The 18,739-nt window shown below is 43.9% G+C and overlaps 1 protein-coding gene across 2 annotated transcripts in view; it reads left to right on the forward strand.

Moving 5' to 3' along the window:
- LOC120783478 (rho GTPase-activating protein 27-like) overlaps positions 1-18,739 on the forward strand; it is a 34,469-nt gene continuing 15,730 nt past the window's right edge. For both annotated transcript variants that reach the window (XM_040116535.1, XM_040116545.1), the window contains exons 1-4: positions 1-81; positions 7,176-7,304; positions 7,937-8,952; positions 17,368-17,586. In XM_040116535.1, the coding sequence (XP_039972469.1) occupies positions 7,274-7,304; positions 7,937-8,952; positions 17,368-17,586 (1,266 nt within the window). In that variant the 5' untranslated portion in view covers positions 1-81; positions 7,176-7,273. The remainder of the gene's footprint in view (positions 82-7,175; positions 7,305-7,936; positions 8,953-17,367; positions 17,587-18,739) is intronic.

Here is an 18,739-nt window from a genome sequence, read left to right on the forward strand (position 1 = left end):
TCTGTGATTTGGACTCGCCCCTTCAGGAATAGAAGAGAAAAAAACAAAGAGCAGGATGGTTGGATCTGACTTTTACCACAGGTAAAACACAACAATCTATCTGTCTATCTGTTTATCTGTCTGTTTATCTATCTGTCTATCTATGAAGGTGACTCATGTTGGAAGCTTTTTACTGCAAAAATCTTAGAAAAGATCAATCTTTAGTGTGTTTGTAAAACCTACGTTACGGGGACCTTAACCTGTCCCCACAGCTACATTAAGGGGACTCTGTGATTATAGGGTGAAAACGCAACTTTTGTGTGTGTGTGTGTGTGTGTGTGTGTGTGTGTGTGTGTGTGTGTGTGTGTGTGTGTGTGTGTGTGTGTGTGTGTGTGTGTGTATGTGTGTGTTGTTGGCTGAAATTTGTCACTGGGTGTGTTTAGTTCAAAGACAGTGTGTCTTTGAACTGTGTCTGTGTCCTACTTGCAGACTATACACTAAGTCTACACAGGTTTTGTGTCTAATAAATTAATTAGTGAATGGAGATAAAACTGCTCTAGAAAGATCTTAGAAAAGTATTAACATTTTTGGAAAATAATTATTTTTTCTTCTTTGTGAAATTTAACTGGTATTGGCCATTTATAGTTCCATCTTAATTTAAGTAAGATAGTACTAATGTTTTGTGTAGACAATAAAGTATGCTGTTTTCTTGTAATTGCAAACAGAGTGTACTGTAAAGATTACATTATAGCACATGTTGTATACAATCGGTGTATGTTATGGACCTTCTCTCATTATCTACATACAATTTAAAAATCAAAAATGTAAACATTCTGGAGTCTGTAGAAGAAATGGGAACAATTCTGTCCGTTTCATCATAGAAAAACATACAATTCAAAGTCAGTACATTTGTTACAAAAACTAAAGAAAGAAAATTAGATGTAAAAGAAAAATAAAACTTAAAAGAAATAATAAAATGCAGTGTGATGAATACAAGGCTGTTGTACTTATGCAATGTGACAGGACAATAAGCTTTTATTGTCCACATACATAAATATGTCAATATCCACAACTTGTAAGTCACATGTGTACCATATATATTTCAAAATACAGCAAAACCTATTTCTAATATATTTATGCATACTGCATTACAGTGGTTTTATATGTTAGGCTTAATAAAAGAGTCGATTAAATCAATTATTCTGCATACTTTACATTGTTACATTACATTGTACATCAGTTCCTAAAATAGATTTTTGTTTTCCGTTACCTCTCAACAATAGAAATCACATATGATATGATCATTTTATTTTTTTTTAAATTACAAAACAAACTGATATTGTCATATGAACTTTCACATGATACTTCACATTATTCCCGTGGACTACAGAGCTGTAGTTCATATCCTAGATGCCATTATCAGTAATATATAGCCATATTTTCACAATATTTCCATATGTGTAAATACAAAATTTATTTTTCAATATATATGTTCATATGTGGGCATATATCAGATTTTAATATGGTTGGGGGCTACATAGCTATAGCTCATATTATACAAACCTAAATCAAGTAATTTATAGTCATGTTTTTATAACACTTGCTGTTATTTGGCGTACTTTGCACAGTTTATTCTTTGAGGAGTGTCCAGAGGTACTTAAAGAGGTTTTGGGGTGCCTTGAGAAGATATCAGTGGTCCTTGAGAAGATTCCAGGGGTTCTTTAGTAAGTTAACAGCTAGTGGACCCTGAAACAGGTGTACTGTTGCTATGGTCAGTTGCAAATTAGAGCTTCATTTAAAACGTTGGTTAAACGGTAGATCTTAACTCCGTCTTCAACAGACGTGTGACAGCCAATCACAGAGCAGGATTCTCTGTTGTCATGGTTTATTTAGTTTGTCTGAATTATATGGGAGTCCTGGAGGAGGTAGCAAAGGTCCTTGAAGAGAATGTAGAGAATCTTTAGGAGGACGTAGAGGTCTTGAGGGGATTGTAGAGGTCCCTGAGGGGGTTGCAGATGTTATGTAGGAGATTGAAAAGTTCTTATGAGGTTGCAGTGGTCTTTTAGGTGTTTGTACAAGTCCTTGAGGAGGTTGTAGAGGAGGTTATAGAGCTCCTTAGGGAATCTGTAAAGGTCCATGTCATTGAGATCCTTGAAGAAGGTCCTGGGACCCTTGAGGAAGTTGTAGATGTTCTTTGGCATGTTGAAGAGATCCTTGTGGAGACCGTAGGATCCTTGAGAATGTTGTCAATGTAGCGGCCATTGATGAGAATGTAGATGTCCTTGGGCAGGTTTAGAAGTCTTGGAGAGGTTCTAGTGATCCTTGAGAAGTTGTAAAGATCCCTGAGCAGTTTGCAGAGGTCCTTACTGAGGTACAAAGAGTCTTTGAGGAGTTTCTGGAGTTTCCTTGAGCGAGTTAGCTGCTACCAGAGCGTAAAGCGTCAGTCCCGTTGCTATGGTTAAGCTGCAGTTTCATGACCAGCGAAAAAAGCAGCTGACCTGAGCTGTTGGTACATCATTTTAACTGGAAACTGACAGCCAATGAGAAAGCAGAATTTCTGTATTTGTGGTGTAAATACTGTATGTTGGTGTTTTTCTGTGTTACTCAGTGAACGTGAGCCGATTTCACACAGAACACACAACCATCCAGATAAACATGTGCAGTGTCACATAAACACAGTGTGGTCAGACTCTCCATACATTCCTACAAACGTTTTTTGTTCTGCCAGCCCTCTGGAGGCGCAGTCAGCTGACGGATTTCTGGTTTAAACTTGGTTATTTCTGTCTTTTTTTGCGGTTGTTTGTGTGACTGAGTGTGTGAACAGCATGTGAGTACTTCTGACTGTAACCACACCCTGCTCATTCAGAGGGTAAAGGTTGAATTCAGACTTCAGATCTGCAGAAACGAATCTTGATTGACATTCGGGTATATGATGTCACATGATACACGACACTTGGTCGGCAGCGGCAACGGTTCGGCCTTTTTTCATGTCGTCAAAGATGGACCCTTTCAGTCCTCAGCCCGGCGGGTTTCTGGTGAAATTCCCCTTTAAATTCTTCATCGCTCGTGATTGGTCGATGGGGCGTGTCCTGCCACAAACCCATAAACCTCGGTTAGATGATTGACAGCGCAGTTTATTTTTCACACACTTCAGTCCTGTGGTCGAACAGGGCAGAGTGTGTGTGTGTGTGTGTGTGTGTGTGTGTGTGTGTGTGTGAGTTACATACCAGCCTGGTGGTGTGGGTGTGGCCGTAAGACAGAGACAAACAGAGAGACAGCAAGAGGGAGGGAGGGGGGCCAGGCAGCATTCCAGCATATCAGAGTCCCTCACACACCTGAAACACACCTGGCTCAGGTGTGTATGACTCAGAGCAGGTTTGACTGTTCACCTCCAGGAGGACCCTTAAAGGACCAGTCAGTGATATTTATTTCAAAAAGCTTCCAGTCGACTCAACTGAAGTCAGTAAAGCCTATTATATATTATTTAATATAATTTATTTGCGCAGCAGCTCAACAATCAGATTAACAAATACACAAACAACAAATGGCAAATACAAAACACAACAGCAAACTTTGCAAGGGGAAACCAGGGGGGGTAAATTTATGGGGGGGGGGCAGGAGGATTAACTTTACAGTGGGGTACCAGGGGCACAAAGTTTACAAAAGGGCTCCTGGGTTTGCAGGCCTGTAGTCCGGACTAAAGCAGCAGCAGACATGATGGTTTCTCTGACGCACAACGCTTTAAGCTTCAGACTAGATCACAACAGCGGATCAGATTTATTGATCATTATGTTTTCGATCAATGTGAGAGAACTGTGAAGAAAAAAAACCACAGTGAACACTGAGCCACGCTCTGACAGATCTACTGCAGACACACTATTGTTCCTGTACAAAGACAGGAAACACACACATGCACACACACACACGTTTTGTGATGTCACTGAGAGGTGGAGTCCACAAAGCCTTGTGGGCGGGGATTAAGGCAGACAGGAATAGCAGACACTTCCCTTTGTAAACAGAGCAGGCCGGAGATCAGCCTTTTACTATTGTTCTGCGTGTGTGTGTGTGTGTGTGTGTGTGTGTGTGTGTGTGTGTGTGTGTGTGTGTGTGTGTGTGTGTGTGTGCGTGTGTGCGTGTGTGTGGTGGCTGCCTTGCGGCTGCCTTGCTCACAGGTTCCTTGATCTATCTCATAATTTCTCATGATGGGGTTGTCTTTGCTAATAATTGACTATAATAATGTTTCACATTTGAGCTTCGCTTAATAATTTTTGTCAGTATCAGTTTTCTTGCTGGTTATTTTCTTAGTGAATGAATCAGTCTCAGTTCCCAAGGTATCGTCCGACCAACAGTCTGTTGGTTCAGTTTAGTGATAGAAAACAGAGAAAAAAATGAAGAAAATGACACTGAAGAAGCTTTAGTGTTGTTGCTTGAAAAAAAGAAGTGAAATCCTCAGTTTATTAAGATAGTTGCCAATTAGTTTTCTGTTGACTGACTTAACAAGTAAGTGACTAATCTTTCCAGCTTTAGTTCACATTAAGACAAGTCCCATGGCCCTACTGGGTCAATCTGGCCCTGTTTCCAACAATGAGACATGTACTGAATTTATCTCACCTTTCTCTCTAGAAACCTGATTTCAGGCAGATTTCTCCAGAAGAAGTGATTTCCCTGCCGCGTATCCGCGTTTCTAATCAGCTTTTTTACATGTGAGAACACGCAGCACCAGCTGAGCAGGAGGATGAAAGATGAGATCATCACATACGATGATGCGTCCTCAAATTTAAAACAACTCCATCCAAAGTCCAACTGAAACTGAAACTAACACAATGCAGCCTCCTTGAATCCGAGTAAGTCCATTTCTACCACTGGACATTCGACCATTTGTTAAATACAGACACTTTCACACAACGTCTTTCATCAGTGATACGGTTAAAATACGTGAGGTATGTTTCCAGAATAAGCAGAGCAGAAATGTAATCACTGACCTGCTGCATGTAACCTGGCTACTTGTATAAACGTGTTCCTTGATTATCCGTGTTTCACCAAGTAAAGTGCATGTGAATGCACTGATGGAGAGCTACAAGTCTGCAGGTCTCCACCTGAGCAGGTGACGTCACGGATATGCCCCGCCCCTCTACCTGAAGGAGAGCCGATCAGTGGACGGAGTCCGTGGTTTGAATTAAAACCTGCAGACTGTTGGACACCTCTTACTATCACTCCTTCTTCTGGAAGGCTTTTAAGTTGAAACACTGAAATCAGGGATGAGAACAGCTGCTAACCAGAGACCGTGTTCTCAGCACAGCGGTGAGTTTAACATGACTCTGTTGTGGTGCTGCTGGAATTAGTGCTGTGGCAATTGACATTACTAGAATTTACTAGTATGGTAAAGAACGATACGGACGTTTCCTCCACTGCTGGACTTCTAGGATACTGTGTCAAAACAATCAGAAAGGGACAACTGTAACCTTTCCTAATCACCGTCCAGTACATCACATATGCTGGATGCTGGTTATATCCTTTATTTGCGGCCGGATGAGGTGATGTTTTTCACATGGAGAGGCACAGAAGACATTGAAACTACGTGAAAGAGTGAGTCAGATTAATGGGTGAGAGTCAGGATAAGACTTAGCTTCAGGAGCTGCAGGAGGAGTTGAGTGTTGATTCAGCACTGATTATTTGTAGTTTGACTAGTTCTGACATGTAGAACCAGAGGAACACATAACTCTAATTCCTCTCTGTTTCTGTGTCCCGGTCGCTGTTAACATGGAGTCTGTTTTTACTCTACAAATGCTCTGAATGACTGTGAGAGTTAAAAAGCCATTCAGTCTTCTTTTCAGCTTTTCTAGACTTTAATTTTTCTTAAAAAACCAGACAACATGTTTGGAGGTCATTCTTCTCACCTCAGTGCAGTCGGTATCTTCAATCAACGTGCCCCGAAGACGATTTGTTCAAATTATTTATTTGAACAGTAGTACTGTAATACATTGTGTATTAGTGCATTGGCAAGAAAAAGTCAGTGAACCCTCTGTAATGACGTGGTTTCCAGCGTTAACTGGTCATTAAACGTGATCTGATCTTTATCTAAGTAACAAGTTCAGACAAACACAACCTGCTTGAGCTAATAACACACAAACAGTTATAAGGAACACACCCATTAAACCTTCACACTGCTGGTGGAAAAAGTAAGCAAACCTTAGATTTAATAACTGGTCAGTAGCTCTCTGAACTCATTCCACATCATGTCTGTTGGGTTATGGTCTGGGATCTGACACCAGAAGGTGGATTTTCTTTGTTTGAAGTCAGTCTGTAGTAGATTTACTTCCATGTTTAGGGTCATTGTCCTACTGCATCTCCTGTTTCTCCTGAGCTTCAGCTGGTGATGGCCTCCCTGACGTTATCCTGTCAGACACCTTGAGAAACCTGGGAACTCATATTCCCCTGGACGGCTTTGAAGTGTCCCTGACCGGAGGCAGCGAAGCCCCAGACCATGACGCTCCTTCCACCGTACTTCACTGCTGGGATGACGTTTTCATGTTGGTGTGCAGAGCTGGTTTTACACCAGACATAGAGCTGCGTGTTCTTCCCAAACGATCCCACCTCAGTTTCATCAGTCCACAGAACACTGTCCCAGTAGTGTTGTGGAGAGTCAAGCTGAACCGGCTCCAGTGATTCCTTTAAGCTTTTAGCTGTTCCTCTTCTCTTTTACCTCATTGATCATTCTGCTTTGAGCCTTTGGAGTCATTTCAGCAGGACGTCCACTTCTAGGGAGAACAGCCACAGAACTGAACCGTCTCCATTAAACTCCAAATGTTTGAGGGTTTTTTATAAGTCACAGTAGCTCTGACCCAGACCCCAAGTCTGGTTTCACTGACTGGACTCCAGGTAGCTTCCGTTGGTGTCGTTAGCCAAGGGAGTCACACACTTTTTCCAACCTACACTGTGAATGTTGAAATGAGATTTTCAATATGGACAAGAACAACACAAAGATTTGATGATGTGTTATTAGTTGAAATATATCGTGTTTGTTCATTAGTGTAACTTAGATGAAGATCTGAGCCAAGTTTAAGACAAATTTATACAGAAATGCAGATCATTCCAAAGGTTCACTCACTTTTTCTCACCACTGCCAATTATCTTTGGCCTTTGCAGTAGTTGTTGTTGAATCTAGGCCGGTCTGATCTGGGTTTTCTCTCTTTAAGGGGGCTGATGATCAGGTGTGACCTTTGACCCCTCACCTTCAGACTCACCTACCCATCTACCTGAGGGGGTGGGGCCTGAGGAGCCCAGGGTTGTCACCATGGCAATGCCCTCCTCCCTGCTTGGTAGAGGTGAGTTCTTTTCTTATTCTAAAAGTACATTTGTAGTTAAACACGACAGTAGTATGTTAGAAGTAGCAGTAGTAGCAGTAACAGTAGTAACAGCATTAGCAGTAGCAGTAGTAGTAGTAGTAGCAGTAATAGTAGAAGTAGTAGTAGTAGCAGTAGCAGTAGTAGCAGTAGTAGTAGAAGTAGTAGTAGTAGTAGTACTAGTAGTAGTAGTAGCAGTAGCAGTAGCAGTAGTAGTAGTAGTAGTAGTAGTAGTAGTAGCAGTAATAGTAGCAGTAGTAGTAGTAGTAGTAGTAGCAGTAGCAGTAGCAGTAGTAGCAGTAGTAGTAGTAGTAGTAGTAGTAGTAGTAGTAGCAGTAGTAGTAGTAGTCAGTAGTAGTAGTAGTAGTAGCAGTAGTAGTAGCAGTAGTAGTAGTAGTAGTAGTAGTAGTAGCAGTAGTAGTAGTAGTAGTATCAGTAGCAGTAGCAGTAGTAGTAGTAGTACTAGTAGTAGTAGTAGTAGTAGCAGTAGTATCAGTAGCAGTAGCAGTAGTAGTAGTAGTACTAGAGTTAACATTAGCATTAGCTCTTATACTTGATATAACACTGCTTTTCATTATTTGATCTGATCCTCTGGTCTGGACCTGGTTTTTCAGGTCTCGGTCTGGTCCTGGTGGAGTTCGAGTATGAGTACCAGGGTCGGGACGGGGTGCTGGTTTCCATCAAACCCAACGAGCGCTATGTCCTGCTGGCTAAGACCAATGACCACTGGTGGCAGGTCCGGAGTGACTGCGGCTCCAAGCCCTTCTACATCCCCGCCAAGTACGTCAAGGAGCTGCCTGCAGACTTCCCCTCCCCCTTGGACTTTGTTGATCCGCCCGGTCCCGAACCAGTGTTGGTTCCTGTGGCCGCACCAGTCCCAGTCCCCGTGCCTGTCCCCGTTCCAAAGACTCTGGAGGAGACCAGCGGGACCAGAACCAAACCAGCGGATGAGGTGACAATCCGGCTCAGACCCGATGCCTCCACTGGGTACCGCAAGACTGAGAATCGCATGTCGACGTTTGGAGTTCCACTGGACTTCCATGACCTGACGCATATTGTGGCGCCTGCACCGCGGCATCCCGGCAACCCTCCCGCTGGTCCCGCAGAGACTGTGACCATGACAACCAGCAGGAATACAAACACGGCTGACGGCCTGAGCAAAAAGCAGCCCCACCTGCCGGGGTGCCTGGATGACAAGGACTCTGGGAAATCTCGAGTTCCCAGTTTTAGTCCAGCAGACCCCCTGCCCACATCCCGGCTCCAAACCCAGCCTATACCGGTGGAGACGCCAGTGGTCCCAGTAGTCCCTGTGGTCCCGGTGGGCCCCGTAGTCTCACTGGGCCCTGTAGTCCCTCCCCACAATGGCCTCCACGGCATGTCCTCACTGTTGGGAGATTGCCAAGACAACCAGGAACCCAAAATAGAGCCAGAGGAGGAGGAGGAGGTGGCAGAGGAGGAGATTAGCGCAGAGGAAAGCAGTGAGGAGGGGGAGGATTCACTGAAGGGTGAAGATTCAAACCACATCTATGAGTCCATCCATGACCTCAACCTGGACCTGGAGGCTCTGGTGGGTGGAAGAGTCAGTCCTGGACGGCCACCTGAACCTGCACCTGTCCCACCCCCCACACAGGTAAGAGACCTGAGACACTACATCTCAACCAGTACAGGATGTTGGATCCTGGCGTTCGTCAGTCCAAGCTGCAGGTTCCAGAGTGTTTCAGTTTTCCTGTTTCTCTCACACAGAGTCATTTCAGAAAATCACTTCAGCCTGAGAACAGACAGACAAGGTCAGTCCAGCCGGTTCCCTGATACTTAGCCTGAAGGGTTACTGCTTGTGTTTTTCATTACTACCGGAGACTACAACAGGTCACAGTTCAGCCACATGCGGTGACTTGGTTAACGTCATTTTCTTAAGATAGCTCTAGTAGCTGAGACGTTGATTTGAAGTGTGGAGGTCTGGCCCCTTATTTAATCAGTGAGATCAAGATCTCTTTTGCAAGAGAGACCTGAGTGGAGCCGAGAGAGGGAGGAATAAATGTAAAATAAACACAACCAGACTGTAAATCATTTATAAATCATTTAATCAGATCTGTTTCACTCCACACTATAACTCATTTTAAGCTAGTTTGGGCTAAGTTCCCCTGCTGCCGTAAAAATGTGAATTAACTCAACTCAGGTTGAATAATCAGATCAGAGTCTGAGTTTATGAGTTTAGAAAATGCAAAACTTACTGAGTTAATTAAACTGAACTGGAGAAACTGTGTTGAGTGAAGGTCAAATATGTAGTTGAATCAACAATAGTTCAGTCTCACTGGCAAACATTAAGATTTACTTTATGTTCGCAATTTCTCAGAGGCAGTTCTTCATCTGACGATGATGAGCTTCCAGCTGCAGCTGCTGGAGACACTTTGTACCAGAGTCAGTAAAACACACGTCGCATGAACCAGCTTTGGTAAATGACATCAATGTACAGGGACTGAATTCAACGTAAACCTTCGAACCATCGACCTTCCGGTATCTGGACGACCCGCTCTGCGTCCTGAGCCACAGCCGCCCCAGGCAGCAGCGGAACTTGGGCTTAACTAGTTTAAAATGATTCACAGTGTAGCCTGGGACAGGTCTGAGATCTGCTCTGTTGAGCGGTGGTTTTACGTTTGATGTTTGTGTTTAAATGTAACTGAATGACTGAAGGACACAAAGAGAGAAACAGATGGAGATGTGCATGGACAGAGTTAGAGAGGTGAAACTTTATTTGGTAAGTACTGGATTTGATTTGGTGTTATTCAGTGGTTTGTCAGTGCAGCTTTTGTTTTGTGAATATTGTAATGAGGATGTGAGAAGATATCATTGTTTAAAACAGAGCCAGAGAGACGTCTGTGCTGCGGCTGACTTCTGGCACACAATGAGGAGGAAAGTGATCGTCAATAATCAAAATGTATCAACAGAGGTTATCTATATCCATTTTCATAAATGAACTCCGGACACTGTCCAGCTTTCGCTCTTTCAAACATGCAGCACTCAACCGGAGAGTCTCACCTACTGGAAATGCTCCGCGTGGTTTAGGCGTGGGGTGGCGCCGGGGTGGAGCGTGCAGGAAGCAGGATAGAAGCGTCATCAACGCGCCCACTCGCTCGCTGTGAACTCTCCGGACAATGACCTGCTCTATTCACACATGGTACCAGTCGGACATTACACGGACTTTGTACCTGGGAGCTGGCGGCGCCAAGTCCGCTTAATGTCGGGTCCAACTGATTGGGACAGTTGGGTTCTCACGTGCAGCTCCTCTGGGTTGAGTCTAGAAAAGTTCAGGGTCGCAGTGCATGTGGTGTGGGAGTTCAGTCAGAGGCTGCACATCTTTTTACAAAATAAAAGCCCTGTCCAGCATGTCATTTCCTGCAGCGTCGACACAGGAAGCACAGAGAAGAAAAAGAAAAAGCTGTTTCCTCTTTATTCTCATCAGAGCACAACCACCACTGACCTCTGACCTCTGACCTCCAGACCTGCAGTAAACGGTTCCTTTTCATTTTATTAATATTACTATATAAGTTTCAATCATTGATGAATCATTTATATTATTATTTACTCATCATTTACAATTAGAATTCAGTGTTTGCGTGGGTCTGGTGATGTCAGAGCAGGATGTGATGAGGTCGGCAGGATGTAGTGACGTCACAGTCGGCAGGATGTGTTCAGGGTCAGACAGGAAACTGCGAGAGGATGACGCTGCAGCGTCACCTGCAGGACGAGAGACAGGAAATGTAGTAACCTGACACGGCTGTGTGTACTTTTACTTCTATCTTTGTGGGGACATATTTGAGTTGTAGATCTTAAAAAACTGAGGACATTTTGTCCTGTCCTCACACCTCCAAAGGCCTGTTTGAGGGTTCAGACCTGGTTTTAGGGATCAGGTTAAAATCAGGTTTAGGTTAGGGTTAGGGCTAGGGACTAGGGAATGCACTATGTCAGTGAGAGTCCTCACAGTGATAGAAGTACAAGTTTGTGTGTGTTTGAGAACTAGTCTGACTGGTTTGTAACTGAGACTGATCCTGTCTCACATATTAGCTCTGTGTAAAGTTTGGTGACAAAGAAACTCTTCAACTACAAAAGACTGAAACAGATAAATAAGTGAATAGATAGATAGGTAAGTTATCTATTTATTTAGAGAGATAGATAATCTCTCTAAATAGATAATGTCTCACTGCTGAATATTTTCTGTTGAAACACTGAAAGTAATTGAAGTGGCAGATTAAAGCTCTGAAATGAACTGAAACATCAGTGAAAGTGAAGGTGATACACTTTACAATCTTGATAATTTACCGTTGGAGAGCTGAACACCAGTATCAGTTACACAATAATCAGATGAATTGATTATTGATTTAAAGCAGCATCCCAGTCAACCTGACTGTGTGAGATAAATTGGGACAGTAAAAGTTTTAAGCATAAAAACAACTCATAGCAGCGAGTCAACGAATCAAAAATGCTAAACAGTCGGACACAGTTGTTAATCATGTGTAGGTGAGGTGTCAGCTGAAGCGTCTGACTGAATGAAGCCGAAGTGACGTTCAGGTGTTAGTCGTGTGTAGGTGAGGCGTCAGCTGAAGCGTCTGACTGAATGAAGCCGAAGTGACGTTCAGGTGTTAGTCGTGTGTAGGTGAGGCGTCAGCTGAAGCGTCTGACTGAATGAAGCCGAAGTGACGTTCAGGTGTTAGTCGTGTGTAGGTGAGGCTTCAGCTGAAGCGTCTGAATGAATGAAGCCGAAGTGACGTTCAGGTGTTAGTCGTGTGTAGGTGAGGCTTCAGCTGAAGCGTCTGACTGAATGAAGCCGAAGTGACGTTCAGGTGTTAGTCGTGTGTAGGTGAGGCTTCAGCTGAAGCGTCTGACTGAATGAAGCCGAAGTGACGTTCAGGTGTTAGTCGTGTGTAGGTGAGGCTTCAGCTGAAGCGTCTGACTGAATGAAGCCGAAGTGACGTTCAGGTGTTAGTCATGTGTAGGTGAGGCGTCAGCTGAAGCGTCTGACTGAATGAAGCCGAAGTGACGTTCAGGTGTTAGTCACATGTAGGTGAGGTGTCAGCTGAAGCGTCTGACTGAATGAAGCCGAAGTGACGTTCAGGTGTTAGTCGTGTGTAGGTGAGGTGTCAGCTGAAGCGTCTGACTGAATGAAGCCGAAGTGACGTTCAGGTGTTAGTCGTGTGTAGGTGAGGTGTCAGATGAAGTGAACTGTGGACTCAGCTAAGATGAAGAAGGGTTTTTAAAGATGGAGCTAAAACCATTTCTTTTTCATATTATTTTTTTAAGTTTTATTTCATCTTTGTTTTGTGCGTGTGGGGCACAGTAGGGGCCAACGGGGGCCCCAGGGAGGGTTAATCCACTGGTTATTCATGTTTAGGGTACAGCCCTGCCTGGCTTCCTCTGGGGAGTAAAAACTGGGAACAAGTGATTGAGGTGATGGAGACAGGTTTTGTGGGGAGCCAGCAGGTGGCAGCAGCATGTTGTCATGCTTCCGTTTCTTCCGCAATTCCATCAGACTGAAGAACGTTTCTGGCTCCATGATGGATCGGGCTTTTATCAGCTGATGTTACGGTTGTACTGAGCTCACTGCTTTAAAACTCTTCACACAGTTTCTCTCACATCCAAAACACCCAGTCGCACTATTGCAACAACTCACTTGATCCACAACAGGATCAACAAGACACGTCATTACTCAGAACACACTGACCTGAAACACACTATGAACAGGCATCAGTAGGCTACAGTGCGGATCACTGCTGTCTGTCAAGCAGGTTTTAATTGGTCATTTATTTATCTATTGATTTATTTACTCAGTATAACCATGACTCCATTAGAACAAACAGAAGAGCCTTCACTTCTTCACTGCATGAACGGTGCTGCCTGACAGTCTCACAGATATTGACCTGATATTAGCAGAAATGAACCGGAAATTGACCAGAAAATGACCAATAACGCCCCAACGTGCTTCAATCAAAGGTACAGACACGTATAGAACAGCTACAGGTAGAGAAAAACAACAGCACTGGTCAACCCTGTTGTGGAGATCTTGCTGGTTATTGGTCAACTCGTCAGTGAAGAAAGTGTTCAGGAGCCCAAGATGTGTTACGCTGAAACTATTTATTGAAGCTCGGCCGAGGAGAGTGGAAAAATGATCAATCCAAGTTTACGTGCATCATGCCGTCTCCATCCTGAAGCTCGGCCCCCTGTGCTCAGTCTTTTAACGCCTACAGATTACGCCACGCCCAGAAATGGTGGAGCTCGATGCCTCCACAGTTTGTGGAGTTAGTCTATTGGTTCGCTCTTCTGTAAACAGGGAAATGATTTTACCTGATTGAGCTCAGATCACGTTGCATGTAACCTTCAGTAAAACGCCAGCGCATCCTGGTCTGGAGCAGCTGGTATCTGGCTATGCCCATGGATTCTAGCAGACCTCAATCTACGGCGTCTAGGCAGGCAAGAACGGCCATCTCCTCCACCTTGGCTACTACAGCAACGCTGCTTCACTTTTATCAGAACGGCTCGGTTTTCCCCAAATAACCTCAGACAGCAGGGGAGGAGACAGTGTGTCTTTCAGTACGATTCGTTGCTGTTTCGCCTACGACCTCAAGGCCCATGCTTGACCCAATAGAAAATTCCCTGTCTCCTGCATTTGTCCACAAGTTCTGATCCATGAGGAGGACAGTTCCTCTGTGGGGCTGAGGGATGGAGAGTGAGGTGGAAGGAAAAGTGGCTCCACCCTGGGATGGACTGTAAACCAGTCTGTGACTGGGAGAGAACAGTGAAACACCACATCGTCCCAGACAGTTACCAACTGTTGTGGATTCAGCCTCACCTGCCCCCTTTCCTCACCTGGAACAGGTCTTCATAGACACCACTAAGGGATGAAAGCAGGCCTCGGTTTTTATGCATTTTTAACATTTCTTATGTCTTTTTAGATGTAGATGTAGGCGACTGCAGCAAATGTCTGATTTACAGTCATTTTGGTTCTGCTGTAGGTTTTGGACGGAACTTTAACAGTTTTTGCAACAGTGTGTGAACACTTGTAAAATGGGCTGAAAATCCACAGAGATTTGGTGGTGGAGGGAGAAAACAGTTGGTCGGTGAATTCATTTTGTGTCAAAGCAGTGGACAGGGACGCACAGTTTAGTGCAGACTGATGCTGCTGTGTCGACAGTGGGAAGAGCTTTAAAAAGTGAACTCAGTGAAATGAGAGTGAGCAGCTGTGAAAAACTGTGAGCACTGATACAGTCTTCTATTGATGACATTTTGTGAATTTGCTTGTTAAACCTGTGACTGGAGCTGCACCTGTAGAGCAGCAGACACTGGGTGATAACTTTACTCGTGTTTTTTCTTTTGCAGTCGTAGTTTAAACTCTGTGGAAGAGACTTGTGGATAAAACGACTCATTACTTGGACTTTAAAGTAAAACATTTTGTACTTTGCTGTAGAAATGTAGACAAAATGATTTTAGTCACAGGAAGATTTTGTCAGTGTGTTTATGAGCAGTTTGTAAAATGTTTCCTGAACACAGAAACAACCAGCAGCTCCCTGTGGACCTGATGTTACTGATACTGTTCTACTGTGTGTGTGTGTGTGTGTGTGTGTGTGTGTGTGTGTGTGTGTGTGTGTGTGTGTGTGTGCGTGTGTGCGTGCCTGTGTCTGTGTGTGTGTGTGTATACTTGTATGGCTATACATTGTCAGGACCAGTTTGAGTTTTAGACCTTATGGAGTTTTGTCCAGTCCTCAAACCTTCAAAGGGCTGTTTGAGGGTTCAGACCTGGTTTTAGGGACCAGGTTAGAATCAGGTTTAGGTTAGGGTCAGGGTAAGGGGCTAGGGGTTGTGTGTGTGTGTGGGTGTTTACTGGATAATCAAGTTGTTTTGAACATGTGACTGAAACAACATTTAAATTCAGTAAAATGCCGAAAACAAACAAACGCTTGATAGGACAAACAACGTTCCAGGAGTCCTCCAACAGGATCCATGAATGTTTAAGCAGGTTTAAGGAGATCTTGAGTACGTTCTAGGGTCCTGCAGGTGGTTCCAGGAGTCCATGAAAAAGTTTTGCGAATCAGTGAAGAGGTTTTAGGTGTCCTTCATGAGGCTCTAGTGGGCTATGAGTCAGTGAGTACAACCTGCAGAGAGGCGGGGGGGGGGGCTACAGCCTGCAGACAGGCGGGGGCGGGACTACAGCCTGCAGACAGGCGGGGGCGGGACTACAGCCTGCAGAGGAGATCTGCAGCCTGACAACAAGAAACTCAGTTACAGTCGGACTAGCAACAAAGAATTAGAAAGCTCTCCGACTCGTCTCTAATGGAGTTTGATTCTGGATACACTTTAACAATACAGAGGCATTATGGGTAAGTCCACAAATCCCGAATTCAACTGTTGATTAAAGTTAATGGTTTAAGTCTCATTAACTCTCATTGAAATGTGATGAGTGTTCTGAAGTGTCTGCAGGTGAATTTCCGTAAAAACAGACAGAAACTGGTGGATGTTTGCAATATGAATTCACTCATGTAGACCCGAAGCTGTGAAGTAGAATAAAGTAGAAAAAAACTCTCTGCTCTCAAACACTAATTGTAGTTTATGGACTAAAACATGAAAATTCTCCGGTTTGGTCCTTTAAGGCGAAGACTGGAAGCGTTTCAGAGTAAGAGCTGATCTGTGGTCACCTGACAGGAAATTAAGTGTGTTCAGGTTAATGTGAAACTGCGGTGTTATTGTGTAGTTTGACCTCTGACCTCTGACTAACCGTCTGTTAAACGTTCCGAGGAGACGCAGCCGATCCTGGACTCATCTGGTCTGTATGTTTACATATGCCGTACCGTCGAGGGTGTAGCCGATGGCGTGTGACGGGCGTAGAAATAGCCACTCGCCTGTTGCATTCTGTGTAACACTGTAAAGACGAACTCTCCATACAACTAATTCATGTGAATCACACACTGTTGCAGAAATTGCTCTTGTCGGGCCTCAGCACTGACAGAGTCAATTTTACACGTGATCGTTTGCATTAAAATGTGGAGTTGAAGATTTTACTAATTATATTCTAAGATTCATCTGCCATCAGTTGTTTTTACGAGAATCCTGCATTAGTGGAATTCATGAAGCCTTTCGCTTAAAGACGTAACTCATTTAGGTCTCCAGTGCAAACTCACTTCATCTCTAGATATTTTAAAGGTATTTGTAATCAAACATTTGAATTATGGGTGAAAGAAACAATGAATCATGATATCATGCTGAGGTGCGTTTGTTGTTGCACAGGATTCATTTACTCCCTATTGTTTTTGTGTGTGTGTGTCTGCGTGTGTGTGTGTGTGTGTGTGTTTATAAAACATAGGAGGAGTACTTCCTGTCGGTCGGCAGCTGGCTCCACCCAGAGACAGAGAGATTGTCACTGTTACTGAGGACTCAGGGAAAAAAAAAGAGTCTACAAAACATCATAAAACAGTGAAAAATGTCCATCCAGTGTGATGTCTTCAAATGTCTCATTTTGTCCCAAAACCAAACAGATTCAGTTAGTGTGATAGGAAACAGAGAAAAACCGAAAATCCCTACAATTTAGAAGCTGGCACTGTGAGAAGGTGGGGCCAGTGAATCTCAGGCTCGCGGTGGTCATTACTGAAAATAAGTGGAATAAATCCATCAGTGCTGCAGCCTGAGAGAAAACCGAAAACCCTCTTCTTCTTCTGATCAGAACATCTTTAACTCTCTCTGTCCAGCTGCCAGACATCACACAGCATCGTGTCTCTGTCCATAAACTGTCCTCTTATGTCTGAATGAAGCTGTGGGGAGCACTGATGTAAAAGTGTCCTCTGTCCTAATGACACAAGGCATCTCTCCAACGCAAACGTTGATGAAACTGCAGCTGTAAAGACAAAGATGTGCCGTGGTCTTCCAGGCGGACCACGTTTCAGACCCGATCTGCTGCCTGGACATAAAGTGTTGGTTAAACATCAACTTTGACCTGATGGACTGTCCTTTTAAATTCCCAGGTCTAACCCTCTCTCTCTCTCTCTCTCCCTCTGTCTCTCTGTAGGACCCCAGTTTGCTCGACCATAACTCGCCCATCTACGCCAACGTCTCCTCTCTGAAGAAAACGTCTCTCCCTCAGATCTCTGTCCCCTGCTCCGCCCCCATACCACCACCTCCAACTGACCCCGCCCCCTCTGCTATAGACCACACCCCCTCCCCGTCAGCCTCCTCCTCTGGCAGGATAAGCCCCGCCTCCCCCCTCAGCCCACAGGACGAGTGGCAGGTAAAGTGACCTCTGACTTCTGATAGGTCCAGTGTTTTATTTATACTTTCACATCTTTATGAAAGTCGGTTTGAGCACTGAAAAAGAGTTTGACTGGCAACTGAGATAGAAGCACTGAAAGAAACTAAAGTGGCTGATAAGATTTAAGGAAAGAGAGGAGAGACAGTGGCAGCTGAGACGGGAGCACTGAAAGATATAGAAGTGAAGGGAAAATTAAACACTGGAAGAAGTGGAAATGAAATCAGTTGAGACCTCAGCTCTGAGGTAAATTGAAGTGGCAGATGAAATTAAACGATTGAAAGACGCTGAAAGTAAAAGAATCTGATATGGGAAATGGAATTTAAGGAGTTAATAACGTTGAAAGAAACAGAGGCTGAAAAATTGGGGAAAAAACGGAAGCGGACAGATGAAATTTAAGGAGTGAAAGATGTCGAAGTGGAAGTTTAGTCAGTAGAGTTGAAAGAATTGGAAATGGCAGATGAAATAAGAGGACCGAGAGAAGTGATGTGGCGGCAGTTTAGACAGACAAACCGAAAGAAAACGAAGTGGTAGGCATCATTTAGTGAGTGAAAGATGGAGTGGAAATAAAGAAAAAAGCACTGACAGACATTGAAGAAGTGGATGAATTTTTAGGACCCAAGTCAGTTGAAGTGACAGTTCTGACAGAAGCACTCAAAGAAATTAAAGTGGCAGATGAAATACAAGTACCAAAAGAAGTTGATGTGGTACAAAAGTAATGAATGAAAGTGGTAGACTAAATTTAAGGAAGAGAATGAGTTGAAATGGCAGTTGAGACAAAAACACAGAAAAAATCAAGGGGACAGGTGAAATGCAAGCACCGAAAGAAAACTGCAGGGAAGATTAAATTTAAGAAGTGATAAAAGATGAAGCAGAGGCCGAAAAAATCGAAAGAGGTCGAAGTGGACGAGCCCCGTGATAGACTGACTGGGATTGGCTCCAGGCCCCCCACAACCCTCAAGGATAAACAGTATAGCTAATGGATGGATGGGTGAAGCAGACAGATGAAAATTAAGTGCTGAGAGAAGTTGAGGTGACGGCTGAGACAGAGGCACAGATAGAAAATTGAAAGAGGCAGATCAGATTTAAACCTTGAAGAATTTGCAGTTCAGGCAGAAGTAACAAGTTAAACGGA

Source organism: Xiphias gladius, chromosome 3 (assembly GCF_016859285.1).
Source record: "Xiphias gladius isolate SHS-SW01 ecotype Sanya breed wild chromosome 3, ASM1685928v1, whole genome shotgun sequence".
NCBI classification, from domain to species: Eukaryota; Metazoa; Chordata; class Actinopteri; order Istiophoriformes; family Xiphiidae; genus Xiphias; species Xiphias gladius.